Source organism: Neopsephotus bourkii, unplaced genomic scaffold (genome assembly GCF_033783945.1).
Source record: "Neopsephotus bourkii isolate Nb327-2 ecotype Australia unplaced genomic scaffold, CSIRO-AGI_Nbou_v1 NB_659, whole genome shotgun sequence".
Classification (NCBI taxonomy): domain Eukaryota; kingdom Metazoa; phylum Chordata; class Aves; order Psittaciformes; family Psittacidae; genus Neopsephotus; species Neopsephotus bourkii.
Window position 1 is genome coordinate 1572396 of NW_026901158.1, and position 15727 is coordinate 1588122.

At 49.8% G+C, this 15727-nt stretch overlaps 1 protein-coding gene across 4 annotated transcripts in view; it reads left to right on the forward strand.

Annotated features, from left to right (window-relative positions):
• Nucleotides 1-14771, forward strand: part of NACC2 (NACC family member 2) — a 51496-nt gene extending 36725 nt beyond the window's left edge. For all 4 annotated transcript variants that reach the window (XM_061352462.1, XM_061352461.1, XM_061352464.1 and 1 more), the window contains 4 exons: nucleotides 7792-7959; nucleotides 10993-11098; nucleotides 11385-11482; nucleotides 13841-14771. In XM_061352462.1, coding sequence (XP_061208446.1) covers nucleotides 7792-7959; nucleotides 10993-11098; nucleotides 11385-11482; nucleotides 13841-14340 — 872 coding nt within the window. In that variant the 3' untranslated portion in view covers nucleotides 14341-14771. The remainder of the gene's footprint in view (nucleotides 1-7791; nucleotides 7960-10992; nucleotides 11099-11384; nucleotides 11483-13840) is intronic.
• Nucleotides 14772-15727: the final 956 nt, after the last annotated feature.

Consider the following 15727-nt stretch of genomic DNA (forward strand, 5'->3'; position numbering starts at 1 on the left):
GGGCTCAGCACCAGAGATGCCGAGTCAGGTCACTGGCGTGCCTGCATCCCGCACGGAGGCAGCTCACAGCATCCCACGTGGAGACTCGGCCTCGGCACAGTGGCCTCCCCGTCGGAGCTGCAGGTGTTTGTGGCAGCAGCTTTGATCCATGGGTGATTCCCAGGGAGGGACATCTTCCTGCTGGCGCTGGCCACATGGAGCATCCTCTCGCCTGGAGCTGCTTACGGTTCTGTGCTGGAAGCGCTGGGCTGATTTTGCAGTGATTTCACTCTGTGTTGGAGAGCTGCTGGAGTCTGTTTCCTTAAAGCTGCTTCAGTTTATTCCTGAGCAAGGGAGCCCATTTGACAAGTATGAGCTTTTCTGTTACCTGAAGCCAGGCTTTCCCTAGTACTGAAAACAGGCTCATCCCACTCACTGTCCCATCCCATCCCAAAGAGCAGGAGCCCAGCATCCCCTTGGCATGGCACCTGCTGGGGATCAAGCAGATAACCACTATTTCCCAAGCATTTTTAGCAAGCCATGTGCAAAAGGAGGGAAGCAGACTGGTAGCAGTGTTACTATTTTAATATCAGAAATATCTGCTGAGACAAGATGAGCCAGTTGTAGAAAATGAGCCTCAGAAGCCTGTGTGCTCTCTGTGCCATTGGTACCAGGTGGGTGAGGAGGAGTGGGACCAGGGTTGGGGACAAGGTCCGTGATCTCCCACCCGACAGGAGCAGGGCCCTGTGCCCTGGCTGCTGTTAGAGCCAGACCGAACAGAAATCGGGCTGGTTTCCCTCATGCTGGTTTTGTTTCTGTTTTGCTGTGCGCTTCCCCTGTGCTGCGGAGCACGCAGTGAGTAACGCGGCTTTGCCTTCAGCGCCAGCGCTCGCAGCGTTGTTCCTCACAGCAATGGGATTATACCCTTGGACACATTTGTTCCCTTCCCTGTCACGGGGCCAGTTCATGCAGTAACAGAACAAACTGAATTCTGAAGGCGAGGGCAGGACTGGGCCAGCGCAGCAGCCGCTATTGCTGTACCTAGCGCTTGCGGTGCGGGAATCATCCCAGTTGGACAAGTGAAAATAGGAGCAGCTTTTCCAAGTGTTGCTGGAGGTGCCAGCACCAGGCACTGATTTTTCCTGCTTGGTTCCTGTAGGGAGAAGACTTGAACCACATCAGGATGCTGAGGTAGGGGTCACACAAGGAGGAGGCAGGTTGGAAGCGTGGCGCTGCCCGGCTGCGCTGTTAAGCTGTGATATACCACATTCATGCTAAAATACCTCTTCCACACCGGCATGTTTCAAGGGAGTTTCCTGTTTTAAATAAGCCACCTATAGTAGCAGGCTTCCTGGAAAAGAGGGGGCACAAAAAATAGAGATTAAAACCAATAAAACCTAAGCTATTCCATTATGGTTTGGACTTGTCGAGCTAACTGTGTTTTAATTACTCGGGATAAACTGTACCCTCAAAAGGTGCAGAATAATAAAACCATAAGATGGAAGAGAGAAGCCAGCTAATCCTGCTCCTGGCATGTAGATCCCGACAGCCTTACAAAGGCCTGGGGGAGGGGGGAGCCCTGTAAAATAGTGATTGCCAAGGTTTCCAAGAGCCCCGTTTGTAAAAACAAAAACAAAGCCAAAGAAGAGCAGAGCAGATGAAGCCCTGGATTTCAGAGGCTTTTTGTTGGGTTTTTGTCCTCCTTTTTCTCCAGTTTCTCATTCCCAGCTGAAGCGCTGACTGAGCTAATCCTGGTGAGTGTGTGGTTGGGATGCTGGTGCCTGATGCTCTTCGCTTGCCTTGTTCACCCCTTTCTATAGTCAGAGCCGTGCTGAATCTCCAAAGCCAGGATGAGAGAGACGAGAAGCACATCATCACCTTACCAAGGGTCTGGTGGCAGAGGAGGGAGTGAGGAGGAGGTCTTGTTAAGCAATGTGCTTTCTGCAGCACTGGCACTGGTGCGATGGATCAGGACAAGAGTTGGACCTGTGAAAGGAGGAGCAGAGCAGCAGATAAGAGAATAAACCCAGTCTTTAAGCACAGGCGGATAGGAGCGTTAGGTTTAGGTGTCGGTGGACAGGGTGGCAGCTTGCAGGGGGATGTAGGAGAGGGTACCTCAGCGCCCACCAGCTTCTGACCACGTTTGGTGGCCTCAGTGTCACCACTGCCATCCCCTTGCCTGCCTGCTGCTGTGGCAAGCGGGGAGCATTGCGGTAAAATGGCTCCTTATTCTCTAACTAGGTCTGGTTGTGGAGAACATGTGGGCCTTGAGGACACGGGTGAGACTTAATGAGGTTTCCAGCATCTGATTTGAGGAATGCACAACTCCAGAAAATATTAAACAAAGGCAAAGTATTTTTATCCTGGTTAATTACAGCGTTGTGGGCCTGATCTGAAGTGGGTTTCAGCAGGACTTGCAGATGCTCGGCGTTTCTGTGCGCTGAACCTCGTTCTTGTCAGTCAGCTCTGCTCAGCAGATGCAGTTAATTCAGTTTTGACAGGCACAAGCGAAGTTGCACCAGGGTCCGTCCTCCTTCCCTGCTCCTCCTGCGCTGGTTTGCAGGGGAGAGGGAAGATCTTTATGCAGCAAATGGCTGGAATGTAAAGGCTGGACTTGAAAGTTATGAAATCCCGAACTGACAAGAGCACGCTTCATTAAAAATTCATCTAAAATAGCCATTATAGAATAGTTGTGGTAATTAGCTGAGAGAATAGTTTTCTCTCCTGGCCTCTTGATTCCTGACAGTAAGGAAAGAGGGCAAGAAACAACCCAGAATCCATAATGAGCAGCTCCGGCACAGCCTGTGCAGCATCCCGGCCCAAGCCTGGGAATGACACGCTGCAGCGCTGTAAATCACAGCTCGTGATGCCGGATAATTACAGCTGGAATAAAGTAGCTGATTCTGACTGCAGGAGCAGTGACCTGCTTGGGTTGGAAAGGACCTTAAAGCTCATCCAACCCCACAGGCAGGGACACCTTGCACTGGAGCAGCTTGCTCCAAGCCCCTGTGTCCAACCTGGCCTTGAGCACTGCCAGGGATGGGGCAGCCCCAGCTTCTCTGGGCACCCTGTGCCAGCGCCTCAGCACCCTCACAGGGAAGAGCTTCTCTCCAGATTTCTTTAGATCTCACCCCCTTTAGGCTCTGGAAGGTTACTCTAAGATTTCCCTTTGGCTTTTTGTTGCTCTTTCACACAGCCTTGCTGCTGGAGGCACCACTCTGTGCTGATGGGAGCCCGCCAGCACCAGCATTGCCCATCCCGGCACGGGGACCGGTGATGCTGAGCAGCCGGAGGCAGCCAAGCCCCACACCGGGGACATGCAGCCTCTGGCCTTTTTTGGCATTAAACCTCCAGTCCCAGTTTCCTCACCGTAAAACACAGATGTTTAATTTTGGGCTGGCAGATGTTTCACTCCTGGCTGAGGTTTGAAGCGAAGGCAAGATAGGGGTATTTATAAACCAGTGATATTTTTCCTATACTAATTCCAGATTACCTCCCTGTATAAATAGGTCACAAATCAAATCTCTCCATTCCAGCCCGTTGTTATAAATGTACTAATTGTAAAACGTAAACTATCCCAGTTGGGACTATATCATCTCCCTGCCCCGTAGTGCGTGCGTGTGTCCTCTGTGGTACAGGTTTACATACGCAGGCTGATGCTGGCGATGCCGGCGCCGTAGCAGGGATGCTATTTTTGGGCTAGTCCCACTGCCAGTGGAAAATAGGCTAATGGGATAAAAATGTTTGTAAAGTGTAGATATGTGAAAAGAAACTTCTTGCCATGTAGAGAGAGGGAGAATTATCCCTGTGATCGCATGTGTAGTGGTTGGCAGTGGAGCAGGTGATGGTTTTGGAACCGTTCTGTTGGACCAGGGCTCCTGATTTGTGGTTTCATGTTGAGGCTCTGTAAATGTTAACTTTTAGGTGAGGGTCCATGGCTCTGATCTTTCTGTATCTCAAAATCTCATTCCTAAAACAGAAGTAGCTGTTTGCTACCCACAGGAGTATGTTGTAGTTTATCTGCAGTAAATGGTCAAGAGGGGAACCCAGGCTGGTGGGGCTTGGGGATTAGGAATAATTTTGAAGCCCTGGTGTCTGGGTTGCAAGGAACTAAGGAAATAAGTGAATACTGGCCCCAAATGTATGGCCAGCAATTCCCAGCACTGCCAGACCCCAGGCAGTCGCCTAAGCAGCTTGTTGCCCATCACTGATGAGGGTCAACAGGAGCTGTGTGGGCTCAGCATCTCTGATGCAACTGTCCCAGCATCACCAAAACCACTGTGGGCTCAGCAAGAAGGCGTAAAGGACCTCTGAGCTGGACAGTATATTTTAGGGACAAGGAAGACATGTGCCCATAGTGTCACTCAAAGCTTGGAGCCATGAAGCACGGGTGACTCCAGCTTTCCTGCGAGCTGCTTCTTCAGCCAGAAACCCCAGGATGTTTCCCATTCGGGACCAGTTGTCGCCAGCTGCAGCATCCATGTAAGTCAGAGAGAAATAAAATATAGCAGTGTTTGGCTGGCAGCTCTCATTGCTTCCTCTGTAATGATTTCCGGCCCCTCTCCGCTAGCTGGTAGGCTCCTTTCTTGGTGGAGAACAAAACTGTGTTAAACAATACCTCACATTGTCTGCCCTTTCATTCAAAGGGAAGGAGCCGCTGCCCTCTGAAGATACAAATTAATTAGAAGCGAATACTATCCTGTTCTTCAGAGCATAAAGGCCAAACAGACTGGCTTTCTTTGAGAACATGGGACCAAAGTGTCTCTTGTATCCTGCTTCTTTACATAACCGATGGCTATCTGCTGAATTGAGGTGGCACTGAAAGGCCTAAATCTTTGGTTGGTTTTGTTTAGTATCGTTGAGTTTGTGCTGGTGTTTTAATGGAAACCAAGTCCAAAACCAATGATTGGTGCCCATGTTTAAAGAGATTTATAGGCAGCGAGCCAGCAGGACAGCTGTAATCAAAACAGAATCATGCATTGAGTTGCACTTGGTTGTTTTAGCCCAAATTTTAGTTTATGAAGTATTTGATTTCACAGGAAGGAATGTAAACTTCTCAGTGGCTCCATGTGTAGGAAGTGAAATGCCTTCAAAAGCAAAGAATTCCTTCAAGGCAAGGCTGTTAGCAACCAGGACAGCAGCGTTGTCTTCCTGAAAAGCTGCTTTTCTTTCAAGTTTGACACCAAATCCTTCAAAGTTCCTCCAGGATGGTAGCGTGAGCACAGTGATCTTTCCCTTGCCTGCCCCATTCTGGCTACAGTAGGATCTCTTTAGCCCCAGAATTGGTTTTTATTGGATGTTTGCCTATGAAGGTGGTAGAGCAGGTAGGTTTGTCCTTGTCTGCGGCAGCTGTTTGCCCCTTGGATGCTGTAGGTGTTTGATTTCTTCAGTGACAGCAGTTTGATGAAGGAGCAGGCAGGAGGAGGAGATGGCTGATGGCTGCTCAAGTCCGAGTTCTCCTCTGTTCCCATTACAGCAGTGTTGGGTCACAAGCTGCGAGGAACTCTCCAGCTCTGACCTCTGTCTCATTTGGGATATTGATTGCGACTGCTCTCCCTGGAGACCCACAGCCTCTGTATTGCTTAAAAATTAACTGGAGGCCTCTAAGAAACTCTCTGAGAATCCATCTCAGTCTGCACAGCTTCCCCTCAGCCGCTTAACAACTGCTGGGTTTTAGGGGGGGAATGTCATAAAGCTATTGCCAAGTTCTCTTTTAACCCCCAGTAGCATCATTCACTTGTCTTCTGTTGCTGCTGCTGAGGGTCTTAGCACATCCCAGTCTGGTTTTAGGGATTTACCAGCAGAACAGTGACCCATAGATGGGGTATATATATAATTTTGCCTTCTGTTTCAGCCTGTGTGTAACCTGCTGAGGGCTCTGGGTAGGAGCTGATGGTGATGTCCATTCCTCCTCCTTCCTCTCCCCTTGAGATTTGCATTTTTCAGTGGCCCTTATGCTGTAGCGTGCTGTGGTGACCATGCACTGCCAGAGCCAAAAAGCCTGTGAAGGACAGCAGAGCAGGCCCTCCCGGGGTGTTGGTTCCCTCATACCCAGTGCACCTCTGCTTTTGATTGGTTTAAGCTAGAACATACTAGTATTTCCTTGGGTATACTCTGCTTATCACTCTTTGAAAGCATCGGAAATACAGGAGGTCTTTGAGATGCTTCCTCTGTACGCCCAGAACGTGACTTCCATCTCCAAGGAGAGGGTGTCTGGATGCTTGGAAGTGCTATTAAGCAGGGAAACATGGCAGTTGGTGAAAATGCTGTGTTCCAGTGGGACTGCACAGCATAGATAATCGGGCTGTGATGGCAGAAGTTGGTTTAAAAACATAATGGGAGCTGTTCTGCTGCTGTTTGGTCCTTAACCACTGCAGGAGAGGCTGCTCTGCCATGGTGCAGCGCCACAACCAAGGGGCATCCTCCTGGTATTCCGACTTCTTAGGGAAGGAGGGAGCGATGAGGGTGGCGATGCCTCCAGCCCCGTGCCTGCGATAGGATGCCACGGCACAGCACGGCGGCGCGGGGCATGTCCTAGTTAGAACACTGCTCCCATTGTACCCGAGCCATCGTCCCTCGGTTACTGCAGCAACAAGTCTGCAAAACTTGTTATTTTATCTAGAGAGAGGAAAAGTGGCCCCCAGAACACCAAAATAATTGCAGGAAAAGGCACCTTTTGAACAGGAGACATTTTGAGTTCAGAAACGCTCATTGCTGGGGTTTTTCCTTCTCTCTGTATTCACAGGTACTCAAGCACAGAGCTGAGTTTGATTTTATGTGTGGCACTTGTACCATTCTCATGTTTTGGGTTAAAAAAAAGGTGGATTGTTGTAGAGCTGGGCTGCAATTCAGAGCTGTAACTGCGCCCACCATGTCCCAGTGCAGCTGGAGTTTCTGTGCGCGTCAGCCCAATTTGGTGTCAGAAAGTGGAATTTTAGGCAAGCCTGTGGACTTGAACTGTAAATACACTTTAGCAAGGAATCCTCTCTATGCCCACAAGACCCAGAGTTGCACACTGCTGGTAGGGCAGTTCAGTACTTCCAGTGTTAATGACTGCAGCGGTGCATTGGTGGGCTACAGGAACTGTGCTGGGGCAAGTCCCAGCCATGTCCTGGCAAACCCCAGTAGTTTGGTTGTGAAGCCACAGCTCAATAACTTATTTTGGCTTGTTGGTTTGGGTGTCTCTTGTTAATGAGAGGAAACAGTCGCCTGCAACAAGCAGGGGAAGAGGAGCTTCAGGGTGTGAGTTGGAGCTTGTAGGTTGTGGCTGGTGGGTGCCATCTTCAGGAGAGGCTATGGTGACCTTTCTCAGTGCAGAGGATACCTGCAGAGCCTGGCTTTTAACTTCAGCAGGGAAAAAACCATCAGGTGAAGCAGTTTTGGTACTGATGTGGGTATTTATCAAACTTGGGCAATTCACTGCCTCTTGGTGAAGTAACCTGCTGTTCTTCTGGGAGCGTCTGGGGAAGCCAGCTTCCTATGGCGCGCTTGCAGAGCGATGCCAGCTGTGCAGAGTTGCCCATTTTCATAAATGATTAACTTAGGCGAAGTTAAAGCCTAATTAGATTCTAAGAATCCCTCTCACAGAACCTGAACACACACACGAGGCTGCTGTGGCAGGTGATGGGGGAGACCAGGGGATCTTCCCATGCTTTCAGGTGGCATCTGCCCCGCAGCCGATAGCCCTGGTAACAGCATCTGGAGGGGAGGAACATTTCCAGCAGCTACGTGGGAAATTCAGTACCTGACCTTCTGTTAATGCTGTTCCTGCATGATGAGCTGGTTTAATGGTGTTCCCTTTTCATTTTTAAGTTGCTCAAGAGAAGCCGGAGCAGATCCCACTGGAGAACCGCTCCTGTGTCCTCATCCGACGGGATCTTGTTGCTCTCCCAGCCAGTCTTATCAGTCAAATCGGATACCGCTGCCACCCAAAACTCTACTCGGAGGGAGACCCTGGAGAAAAGCTTGAGCTTGTTGCAGGTAATGAAGGGGGAGCTTTCATTTGGTTGGCAATTCCTGGGAATCATTGATGTTTTCCTTCTTGAAATGTGGTGTTCGTCCTGCACCATTGCTGGAGGCAAGCATCCTGTGTGCCCTTCCTGTGTCTTTCTGGATTATTCATCACCAATCATCGTCTTGAAAGTTCTAAGTTTCCTTTAATTTGCTGATAGAAAAATGTGTCATTAACAGGATTTATTCAATTGAATTAATTTAGCATTTTAATTGAATTCTCCAGCTTGTGTTCTTCCTGATTGGTGCGGGCTGCATCGCAATTGTGGTTTGATTTAGATGCACAGATCTAAAAAAAAACCTGCTGAAAACCCCAAAACCCTCTCACTTTATCAGATTTACAAAGCCATGGAGAGAAAGTCTGTGTCAGTGCAGAGGCTTTGAAAAGCCTGTGAAAGCTCTTATAAAATTGGGGTGTTATTAAGTGGTCAAACCCTGCGGTAGGCAGGAAGAGAAGGAATTGGGTTTGGTCCTTTCTTCCATCTTTTTCATTTTGGGGGGGAGTGTACAATATTGGAAGCACCCGTTACTTCTCTGTAAAGGATTTATGGGCAACCTGAGGTGGAAGATGATGCTGTTTAGCTTTAATGGTACTGCTGGTGTAGAGCTGAATAAAGTGAAATCCAGTAGCTGTCCAATGTGTCCACTCCAGCCTGCAGCCCAGGTACCTCGAGTGCTGCACAGGAGATGGATGTTGGACTGGGGTATCCAGGTCAAATTCCAGTTTCAATAATTACATTCTGCTTTCATCAGTTCCCCCCAGTTTCGCTTTGCTGCAGTGCTCCTCTCAGCCTATAGCCCATGCTGCTGGGAGGTTTTCCCCCCTGGATGTAGCTGCTTTCAGTTGAAGTGATCTTTGCACAACTGCCCATACCCGCTCCCACAGAGGGGGGTGTTAATTAATACCTATAAAGCCCTTGGTATGAAAATGATACATGGCAGTGCAATCCATCCAAATCAGTTGTCCTTTCCTTCTGGTCATTTATCTCCTGGTGAGAAGCGTGATTTTATTTTCAGGCTGTAGAAGGAATCCTTGTTTCAGGGGATGCCCAGAAAGTTTTCCACCTGGAGGAGGATGGAGCTCGGATGGAAGGCAGCTGTAAAACGCACACACCGCAGCACAGCGGACAACCACAAGTATTTATTTGGTATCTGGAATATTCATTTTGTGCCCATTTACATTTGATGTGAGATTTCTTAAAACCATCAAGCGGTGCAGGTTGTTTTCACAGGGAGAGCTGCAAATTGGCTCGAGGCAGCTCAGCTTGATTTGCATTTTTCAATCTGGGAAAAAAAGTAGATTAATATCACTAACTGATAGTGACTGCCTCGGCTGGGTTTTATTTATCAAAGTGAAGTTACCCTCTGATGGATTAGCTCTTAAAATACAGCTGCTGAAGGAAGCCAATTCCTGTCTCGAACCGGGTGAGAGCTGGGGCTTCTGCCTGCAGCTAAAGTTTTCCTCAGGTCTCCACTTTGGAGCATTTTCCTTTTGTCTCTGATTATGTGTGCCGTGATTGATGCTGGGAACTTCAGCAGCTCTGTCCGAGAGGGTCTTCAACAAGTCTTGCAGTCATTGCACATCTGATGGACGGATTCTGTGCGTGGAAGAGAGTATGTGCAACCTGGAGAGGGGCTCTGGACAAGGGCCTGTAGGGACAGGCCAAGGGGAATGGCTTGAACCTGCCCAAGGGGAGACTGAGCTGAGCTCTTAGGCAGAAGCTCTTCCCTGTGAGGGTGCTGAGGCGCTGGCACAGGGTGCCCAGAGAAGCTGTGGCTGCCCCATCCCTGGCAGTGCTCAAGGCCAGGTTGGACACAGGGGCTTGGAGCAAGCTGCTCCAGTGGAAGGGGTCCCTGCCGGTGGCAGGGGTTGGAGCTGGAGGAGCTGTAAGGTCCCTTCCAACCCAAACCAATCTGGGATTAATGAAAAGGTAACACATTGAGAAGCAGGATGGCTCAGAGATCTGAGTGGGGATTGCTCTTTTCTGAGGCAGGACCAGGGCCCTGGCTGCCATCCCTGGGCAGGGGGAGCTGCCAGTGCCGGCCCCAATGGCACAGGCTGCTCTGCAGCTCTGTCTCCATCCGGAAGGTAAGGGACAGTCATCAGTAGGGTTTCCTGGAAATCCAGGAGGTAATTTTATTGCTCCGGTACATGTTTTTATATCTTGAGAACAGAGTGTGTTCTGGGTCCAGATACAACCCATTATTTAATCTTAATTAAAAGCAAATACCAGAACCCTCTCGTATAACAGTGTGCTTGAAAGATGGGCTAACCTCCCCCCGTAAGCTGATGCTGAGGCGGGAGCAGTTTGCTCTGTGTGACTATGTGCAAAGTAAAAGGGTTTGATAAGAAACCTGCTGTAAAGCACTGCCAAAGCCCTGGATGTGTGCAGCTGCTTTGGCAGGGGCCCTTTTTTCTGCTGGAGAACATTCTTAGAGACGGTGTGTTTCAAAGTCAGCAGTTCCTGTGCATTAGAAGGAAAATTCCCTGCGCACCACAAGTATCAGGAGGTGATGGGCTGGGGTTTCTGGAAGCAGTTACATCTGCAGTGTAACCCCGTACCTTTTCTGTGCTAGGTGGGGATGTTCTTTTCTTTCTAGCTCTATGTTCTGCAGGCTTTGACTTGAGAGAATGAAAGGCCAAACGGACTGGGTTTTTTTCCTTCAGAAAGAATAAATAATCTGATCAGTACATACAAAATCACGGTGTAAAGCCTTGCTCTGTGGGTATTTGCAAGAAAAAGGATACTTTCATTTGATTTCCATACAGATAAAATTAGTTATTATTCTTACCAGGGCCTTGCCGTGATGCCAGTCCCTGCTAGGCTTCTCCAAAGATCCTGCTGCCCTTGGTGGGCTTCCATAGCAGCGTGTGAAGAACACACTCCCTCCTGTGTTACACCGGAGGCCGACCAGCGCAGGAGCAGTTTGCTCATGCTCGGAGGCGATGCTGTCAGTGAGACAAGGGTTTAATGTTGAATTCTCCCTTCCCAACCCTTCCAGGCTCAGGTGTCTATATCACCCGGGGGCAGCTGATGAATTGCCACTTATGTGCCGGTGTCAAACACAAGGTCCTTCTGAGACGTCTTCTGGCCACCTTCTTTGATCGGTATGTCCTCTTGCTCTCCAAAACCCAAGGGATTTGGTTTATTTTCTGCTGTTCTAACCACGTTAATAGATAATGTGTCAGGAGTGCTTCCTCCTGCGTATGTGCTGCGCTGATTTCTGTGCTTTTTGTTAGTGATGCATGAACCTGAGCACAAGGGTTTCCAATTCCTTACCTTAAAATCGTGTAACATAGTGACCCCTCCATAAGAACCTGAAGGGAAGAGGACAAGGCAGTGGCTGTCACCTGGAGTCCCCAGTGTAAGGATGCTCCTTTGCCTTTCTTGCAGGAACACGCTTGCCAACAGCTGCGGAACTGGAATCCGGTCCTCCACGAGCGATCCCAGCAGGAAGCCCCTGGACAGCAGGGTTCTTAATGCAGTCAAATGTAAGGAGAGAGATTTTCTGCTGCTCTGATGGAGCAGCAGGCTAAGAGCAAAGCCAGACCCTGGGCAGGGAAGGCCATCTCTGTTGTGTAACAGTGGGAACTGTCTGTGGTGAAGTCGGGTTATAGGAAAAATAATTTTTTTTTTTTTGCATCATTTTGGGGGTGAAGTTGGTTTTTTGGTGGGTTTTGGCAGTATCTTCATATAAAACATTATTGCTGCTTGACTGTTTTCCTGTATTTTAAAGCAGTGATCTTGCAGGTAATTAACTTACTGATAGACGCTCTAAGGAGGAAACTGAAGTTACGTTTTTTGGCAGCATCCAGAGCTTCATACCACTGAAACAGGCCATCTCCATGTGCTGGCTTTTATGCCTCCAGGCTCATCCAAGCACAGGGCTCCACCAGATCATCTGCTTTATAGGAGCAGAACATACAGCTCCAGCCCATGGTCCAGTCCCATCTTCTGCCCATCCCTTGGTGGTGCTGGCCCCACTGTGCCCAGGCTGTGGCTACGTTGTCCTTCAGCAGTAAATGCTGGAGTGGGGTGACCAGCACCTCACTGGCAGCCTGTCTGCTGCTTTTACAGTCTCATTTCCTTGACTGTGTATTGTAAACCCTTCTTGTTTCCCTGAATACCTCCAGTGGGAGCTCTGCTGCAGGTGTCTGCCTTTTAAAAGGCTGCATAAAGCAACAGGAGCTTTTGGTTTTAACACTGGAGCTGCAGACAAAGTTCTGCATCGTTCCACGTGGCTTGGCTGCTGGCTCTGTCTTTGTAGAGCTGCTGAGCTCTTTCTCAGAGCTGGGGTTGCAAAAGGTTCAGCTGTTTAACACCTCCTCTGCTGTCCTGCAGGTAAGATCCCCTTGTGTTTGCATGATTACACAGCAGCCTAACTTGAGCCAGGGCTGGGATGTGCAGGGCTACCTGTGCGTTTGTGCCCAACGTTGGTGTTTGTACAAGAAAAGGAGAGTTTGGTTACTTCCATCAAGGTGGTTTAGTTACTTATGGCAGGCACTAGAGACAAATGGTTAAATATTTGGCTTCTGAAGTCACTCTTGAATACAAGGAGCATGCTGTGGGACAAAAGGTGCCTGCTGGTGAGGGAGGACCTGGCCGGTGCAGGAGACCCTGATGGGTTGGTGCAGCGAAGCCTGTTTACCATGGGCTTGATATACAGTGGAAAGCAGTGTGTTCTCTCTCCCACGGTGGATGCTGGGTACTGAATCTTGATGTAAACTTTATTGTGCTGGAAAATGAAACCCTGAGCAGGATTTTTTGTTACTATTTCTTATTTTTAAGATTGGGAAGATAAATTTTTCTTCTCCCTAATTGTTGCTGTGCTGCTGAGCTCCAGGGGCCTTCCACCACCCTCTGAGATCTGTAGCACATGGAGGAAAGGGATGAGATGGCAGATGTTCAATACAGAGAGACAGCATCACTAAACTGTGCTGGTGGTGCTTGCCCATGGCTTGTGCGTGCTGCTCTCCTAAGACAGGCTCCCTGTTAGCAGCTCACACTGCAGAGCCATGGGTCTGGACCTTCCAGGCTTGGTCTTTGCTGATGTTTGCAAGTACCTTCAGAGGCTGGAAAGGCATCGCTGTCCAGTGGCACTGCCATGTGTCAGGGCATAAGATGACTTCTTAGTGCCTGAATTTTACCTTCTGCACAAGCTTTAGCTGATAATTATTCACTGTGGCAGTTCCTTGGATGTTGTTCCGTAACATCAGGTGCTTGGTCCCCTTGGAGGAGCAGGGCTGCAGCCAAGGTCTCGCTGGGCTTCTGCAGAGTATGTGCTGGTGAAGGGATGTCAGAGCAGCCACGCTGGCAGGGTTAGTGGTCCATGCAGCACTGGTTGGCCCTGCAGTGGCTGGCACGAGGTGTGGGACAGGCAGAGGGCAGTCCTTTGGGCAGCTCCTTTGCTCAGCCAAGAGGAGCTCTGGCATTTCCCAGCCCCACAGCTGTGCCTGCACCTCTGTGGCTTTAAGAGCCGTTGGTGGATCTACTCTTGAGGTGTTTGCGTTGATCTTTTCTGTGTCCATCTCTGCTTTTGGCCATCCCAGCGTTGGTGCCTGGATGGGTCCTCTGTGGGTCCCTGCATCCCCAAGGGCTGAGTGGTTCTTCCCCAGCCCCTTTCCCCAGGCCAGCTGGGATTTTTATGCCTTCTGGTTTTATCCCTTCCTGATTGTCCCAGTCTCAAGCTGAGGAATCCTTGTCTGTAAGTCTTCCTTTGCGAGAGCTCTGCTCCATGGGTGAGCCTCCTCTCCATAGCATCTGCAGGTGTGTAGGACGGGACAGAGGCTGTGTTCACCTCTGTGATGCTTCCTCTGAATCCTCAGCTCTGTGTATCCCTGTCTTTGCAGTGTATTGTCAGAATTTTGCCCCGAGCTTTAAGGAAAGCGAGATGAATGTCATAGCAGCCGATATGTGCACCAACGCCCGCCGCGTCCGCAAGCGCTGGCTGCCGAAGATTAAGTCCATGCTGCCGGAAGGGATGGAGATGTACCGCACGGTCATGGGCTCCAGCACAAACAGTGTCCCCCTGGATCCTGAATTCCAGCCCAACACTGCTCAGGTCTTTGAGCAGCGAATCTATGCAGAAAGGAGGAGTGATTCAGGAACTATAGTAGCCTTGAGAACTAACACAGTGAATGTAGAGCTAAGCAATGGATCCAACCAATCCTTCGAACAGAGCGAGGATGCCGAAGGGGCTGGCTCTGTGATACAGGAGGCAGCTGCCACAGATGCTATGGCATCGGATACCCAAAGCACTCCGCAACCTTTTGAACAAGGTTCGGGCTCCTCCAGCCGGCCCGAAACTCCTGTGAGAAGACAAGATGGTACTTTCGGAGGGACTTTATAAAGAGAGCAAACATTTCATGACCTATAAGGGATCTGTAATACTAAAGCTGCTTGCATGCATTACTAATACAAAACAAAACAAATGTGATCAAGCCACTTACCTACTGAACTGCTACTGTTGCCTGAAAAAAATGTGATTTTTATTCTGCTTGTATTTAAAATTTATGAAGGAAATAATCGCATTCGTTATACTGTAAACGACTAGGTCTGTGGCGACCTACTTCAAACTATTGGGCTCCTTTTTTGATATTCCTGAGGTTAGTCGATAAGATTGTAGCTTTTTCCTTCTTTTGTTTCTTTTCTTCCTTTTTCCTTTTTGTTTTTTTTGGTTTTATTTGAAGAAGGGGAGGAGAAAAGCTCGCACCCCCCCCACCCCCGCCATCCCCACCCCATCCATCACTCAGCTCAGAAGTAAAGCCATCGTTAACCTTGTCCTCTAAAGCAAGTTTTACCGTCACTGAACAGGAAAGCGAGGAGCATGAGGGTGCAGGTGCTGGGACTGGCCATGGTTGTCTCTAGCAGAAGGGCTTTAGCCAAGTGGGACAGGGGTGGGGGAAATGGTTACAGGCTCCTGGTGTCGGAGGGAGCCCCTTGCAGTGGGTGCTGCAGGGCAGGGTGCTGCTGGAGGCTGGCAGGGACTCGGTGCCGTTGTCTCCGGGAGCGTTATCCAGTTCCTGGGATCAGGGATGGTTCCATGGGAGTTCAGGCTTGCACGTGTCGGGAGGACTGCGTGGGGTGCAGGTGAGGCCCTGGCCGGTGCTGTGGTTGTTGTCAGGTTTCTTCCCTCAATACAGCTGGGTTTGGGGTTTGGTTTCTCTCTCCCTCCCTCCCTCCCAGCAGCTCCCTTTTGTTTGCTGCTCCTTCCTTGCACCTTCGCATCACCCACTTGGGTGAGTGGGCTCATGGCACCCTCGGCAGCGGGGTGTGCAGGTCCTGGGGAATAGCCCCCCTCAGCCACATCCAAAGGGCTTTGGAGAGGAATCCAAGCATGGAGAACGCATTGTTCTTGCTCCAAAGGGTTTGGAGCCGGGAGCTGTGGCCTGGAGGCACAGTGAGGTGTGGGGCTCATCCACTGCCCCTTCCCTCCTCCCCAGGCCAACCAGGCTCTCACTTTGTAATAACTTGGGAGTAGATTGGAAGTAAAACCAGAAAACATCAGCTTCACTTCCTTCTGTGAAAGGTTTTGGGGAGGAGGAAGCATTTTGTCTCTTGCTCATCACCAGACAGGCCCTGGTGGGTAAAAGCCCAATGTTGAGTTATTCCTCTATTATTTTATGTTGAAAGCTGATGTCTCCAGGCTGTGTTGGCTTCGGTGGCCCCAGACGGCCTCAGCTCAATGGTGCAGGAGCTGGGGTGGGACCTGCAGGTTCCCTGGCTGGGCAGCAGGT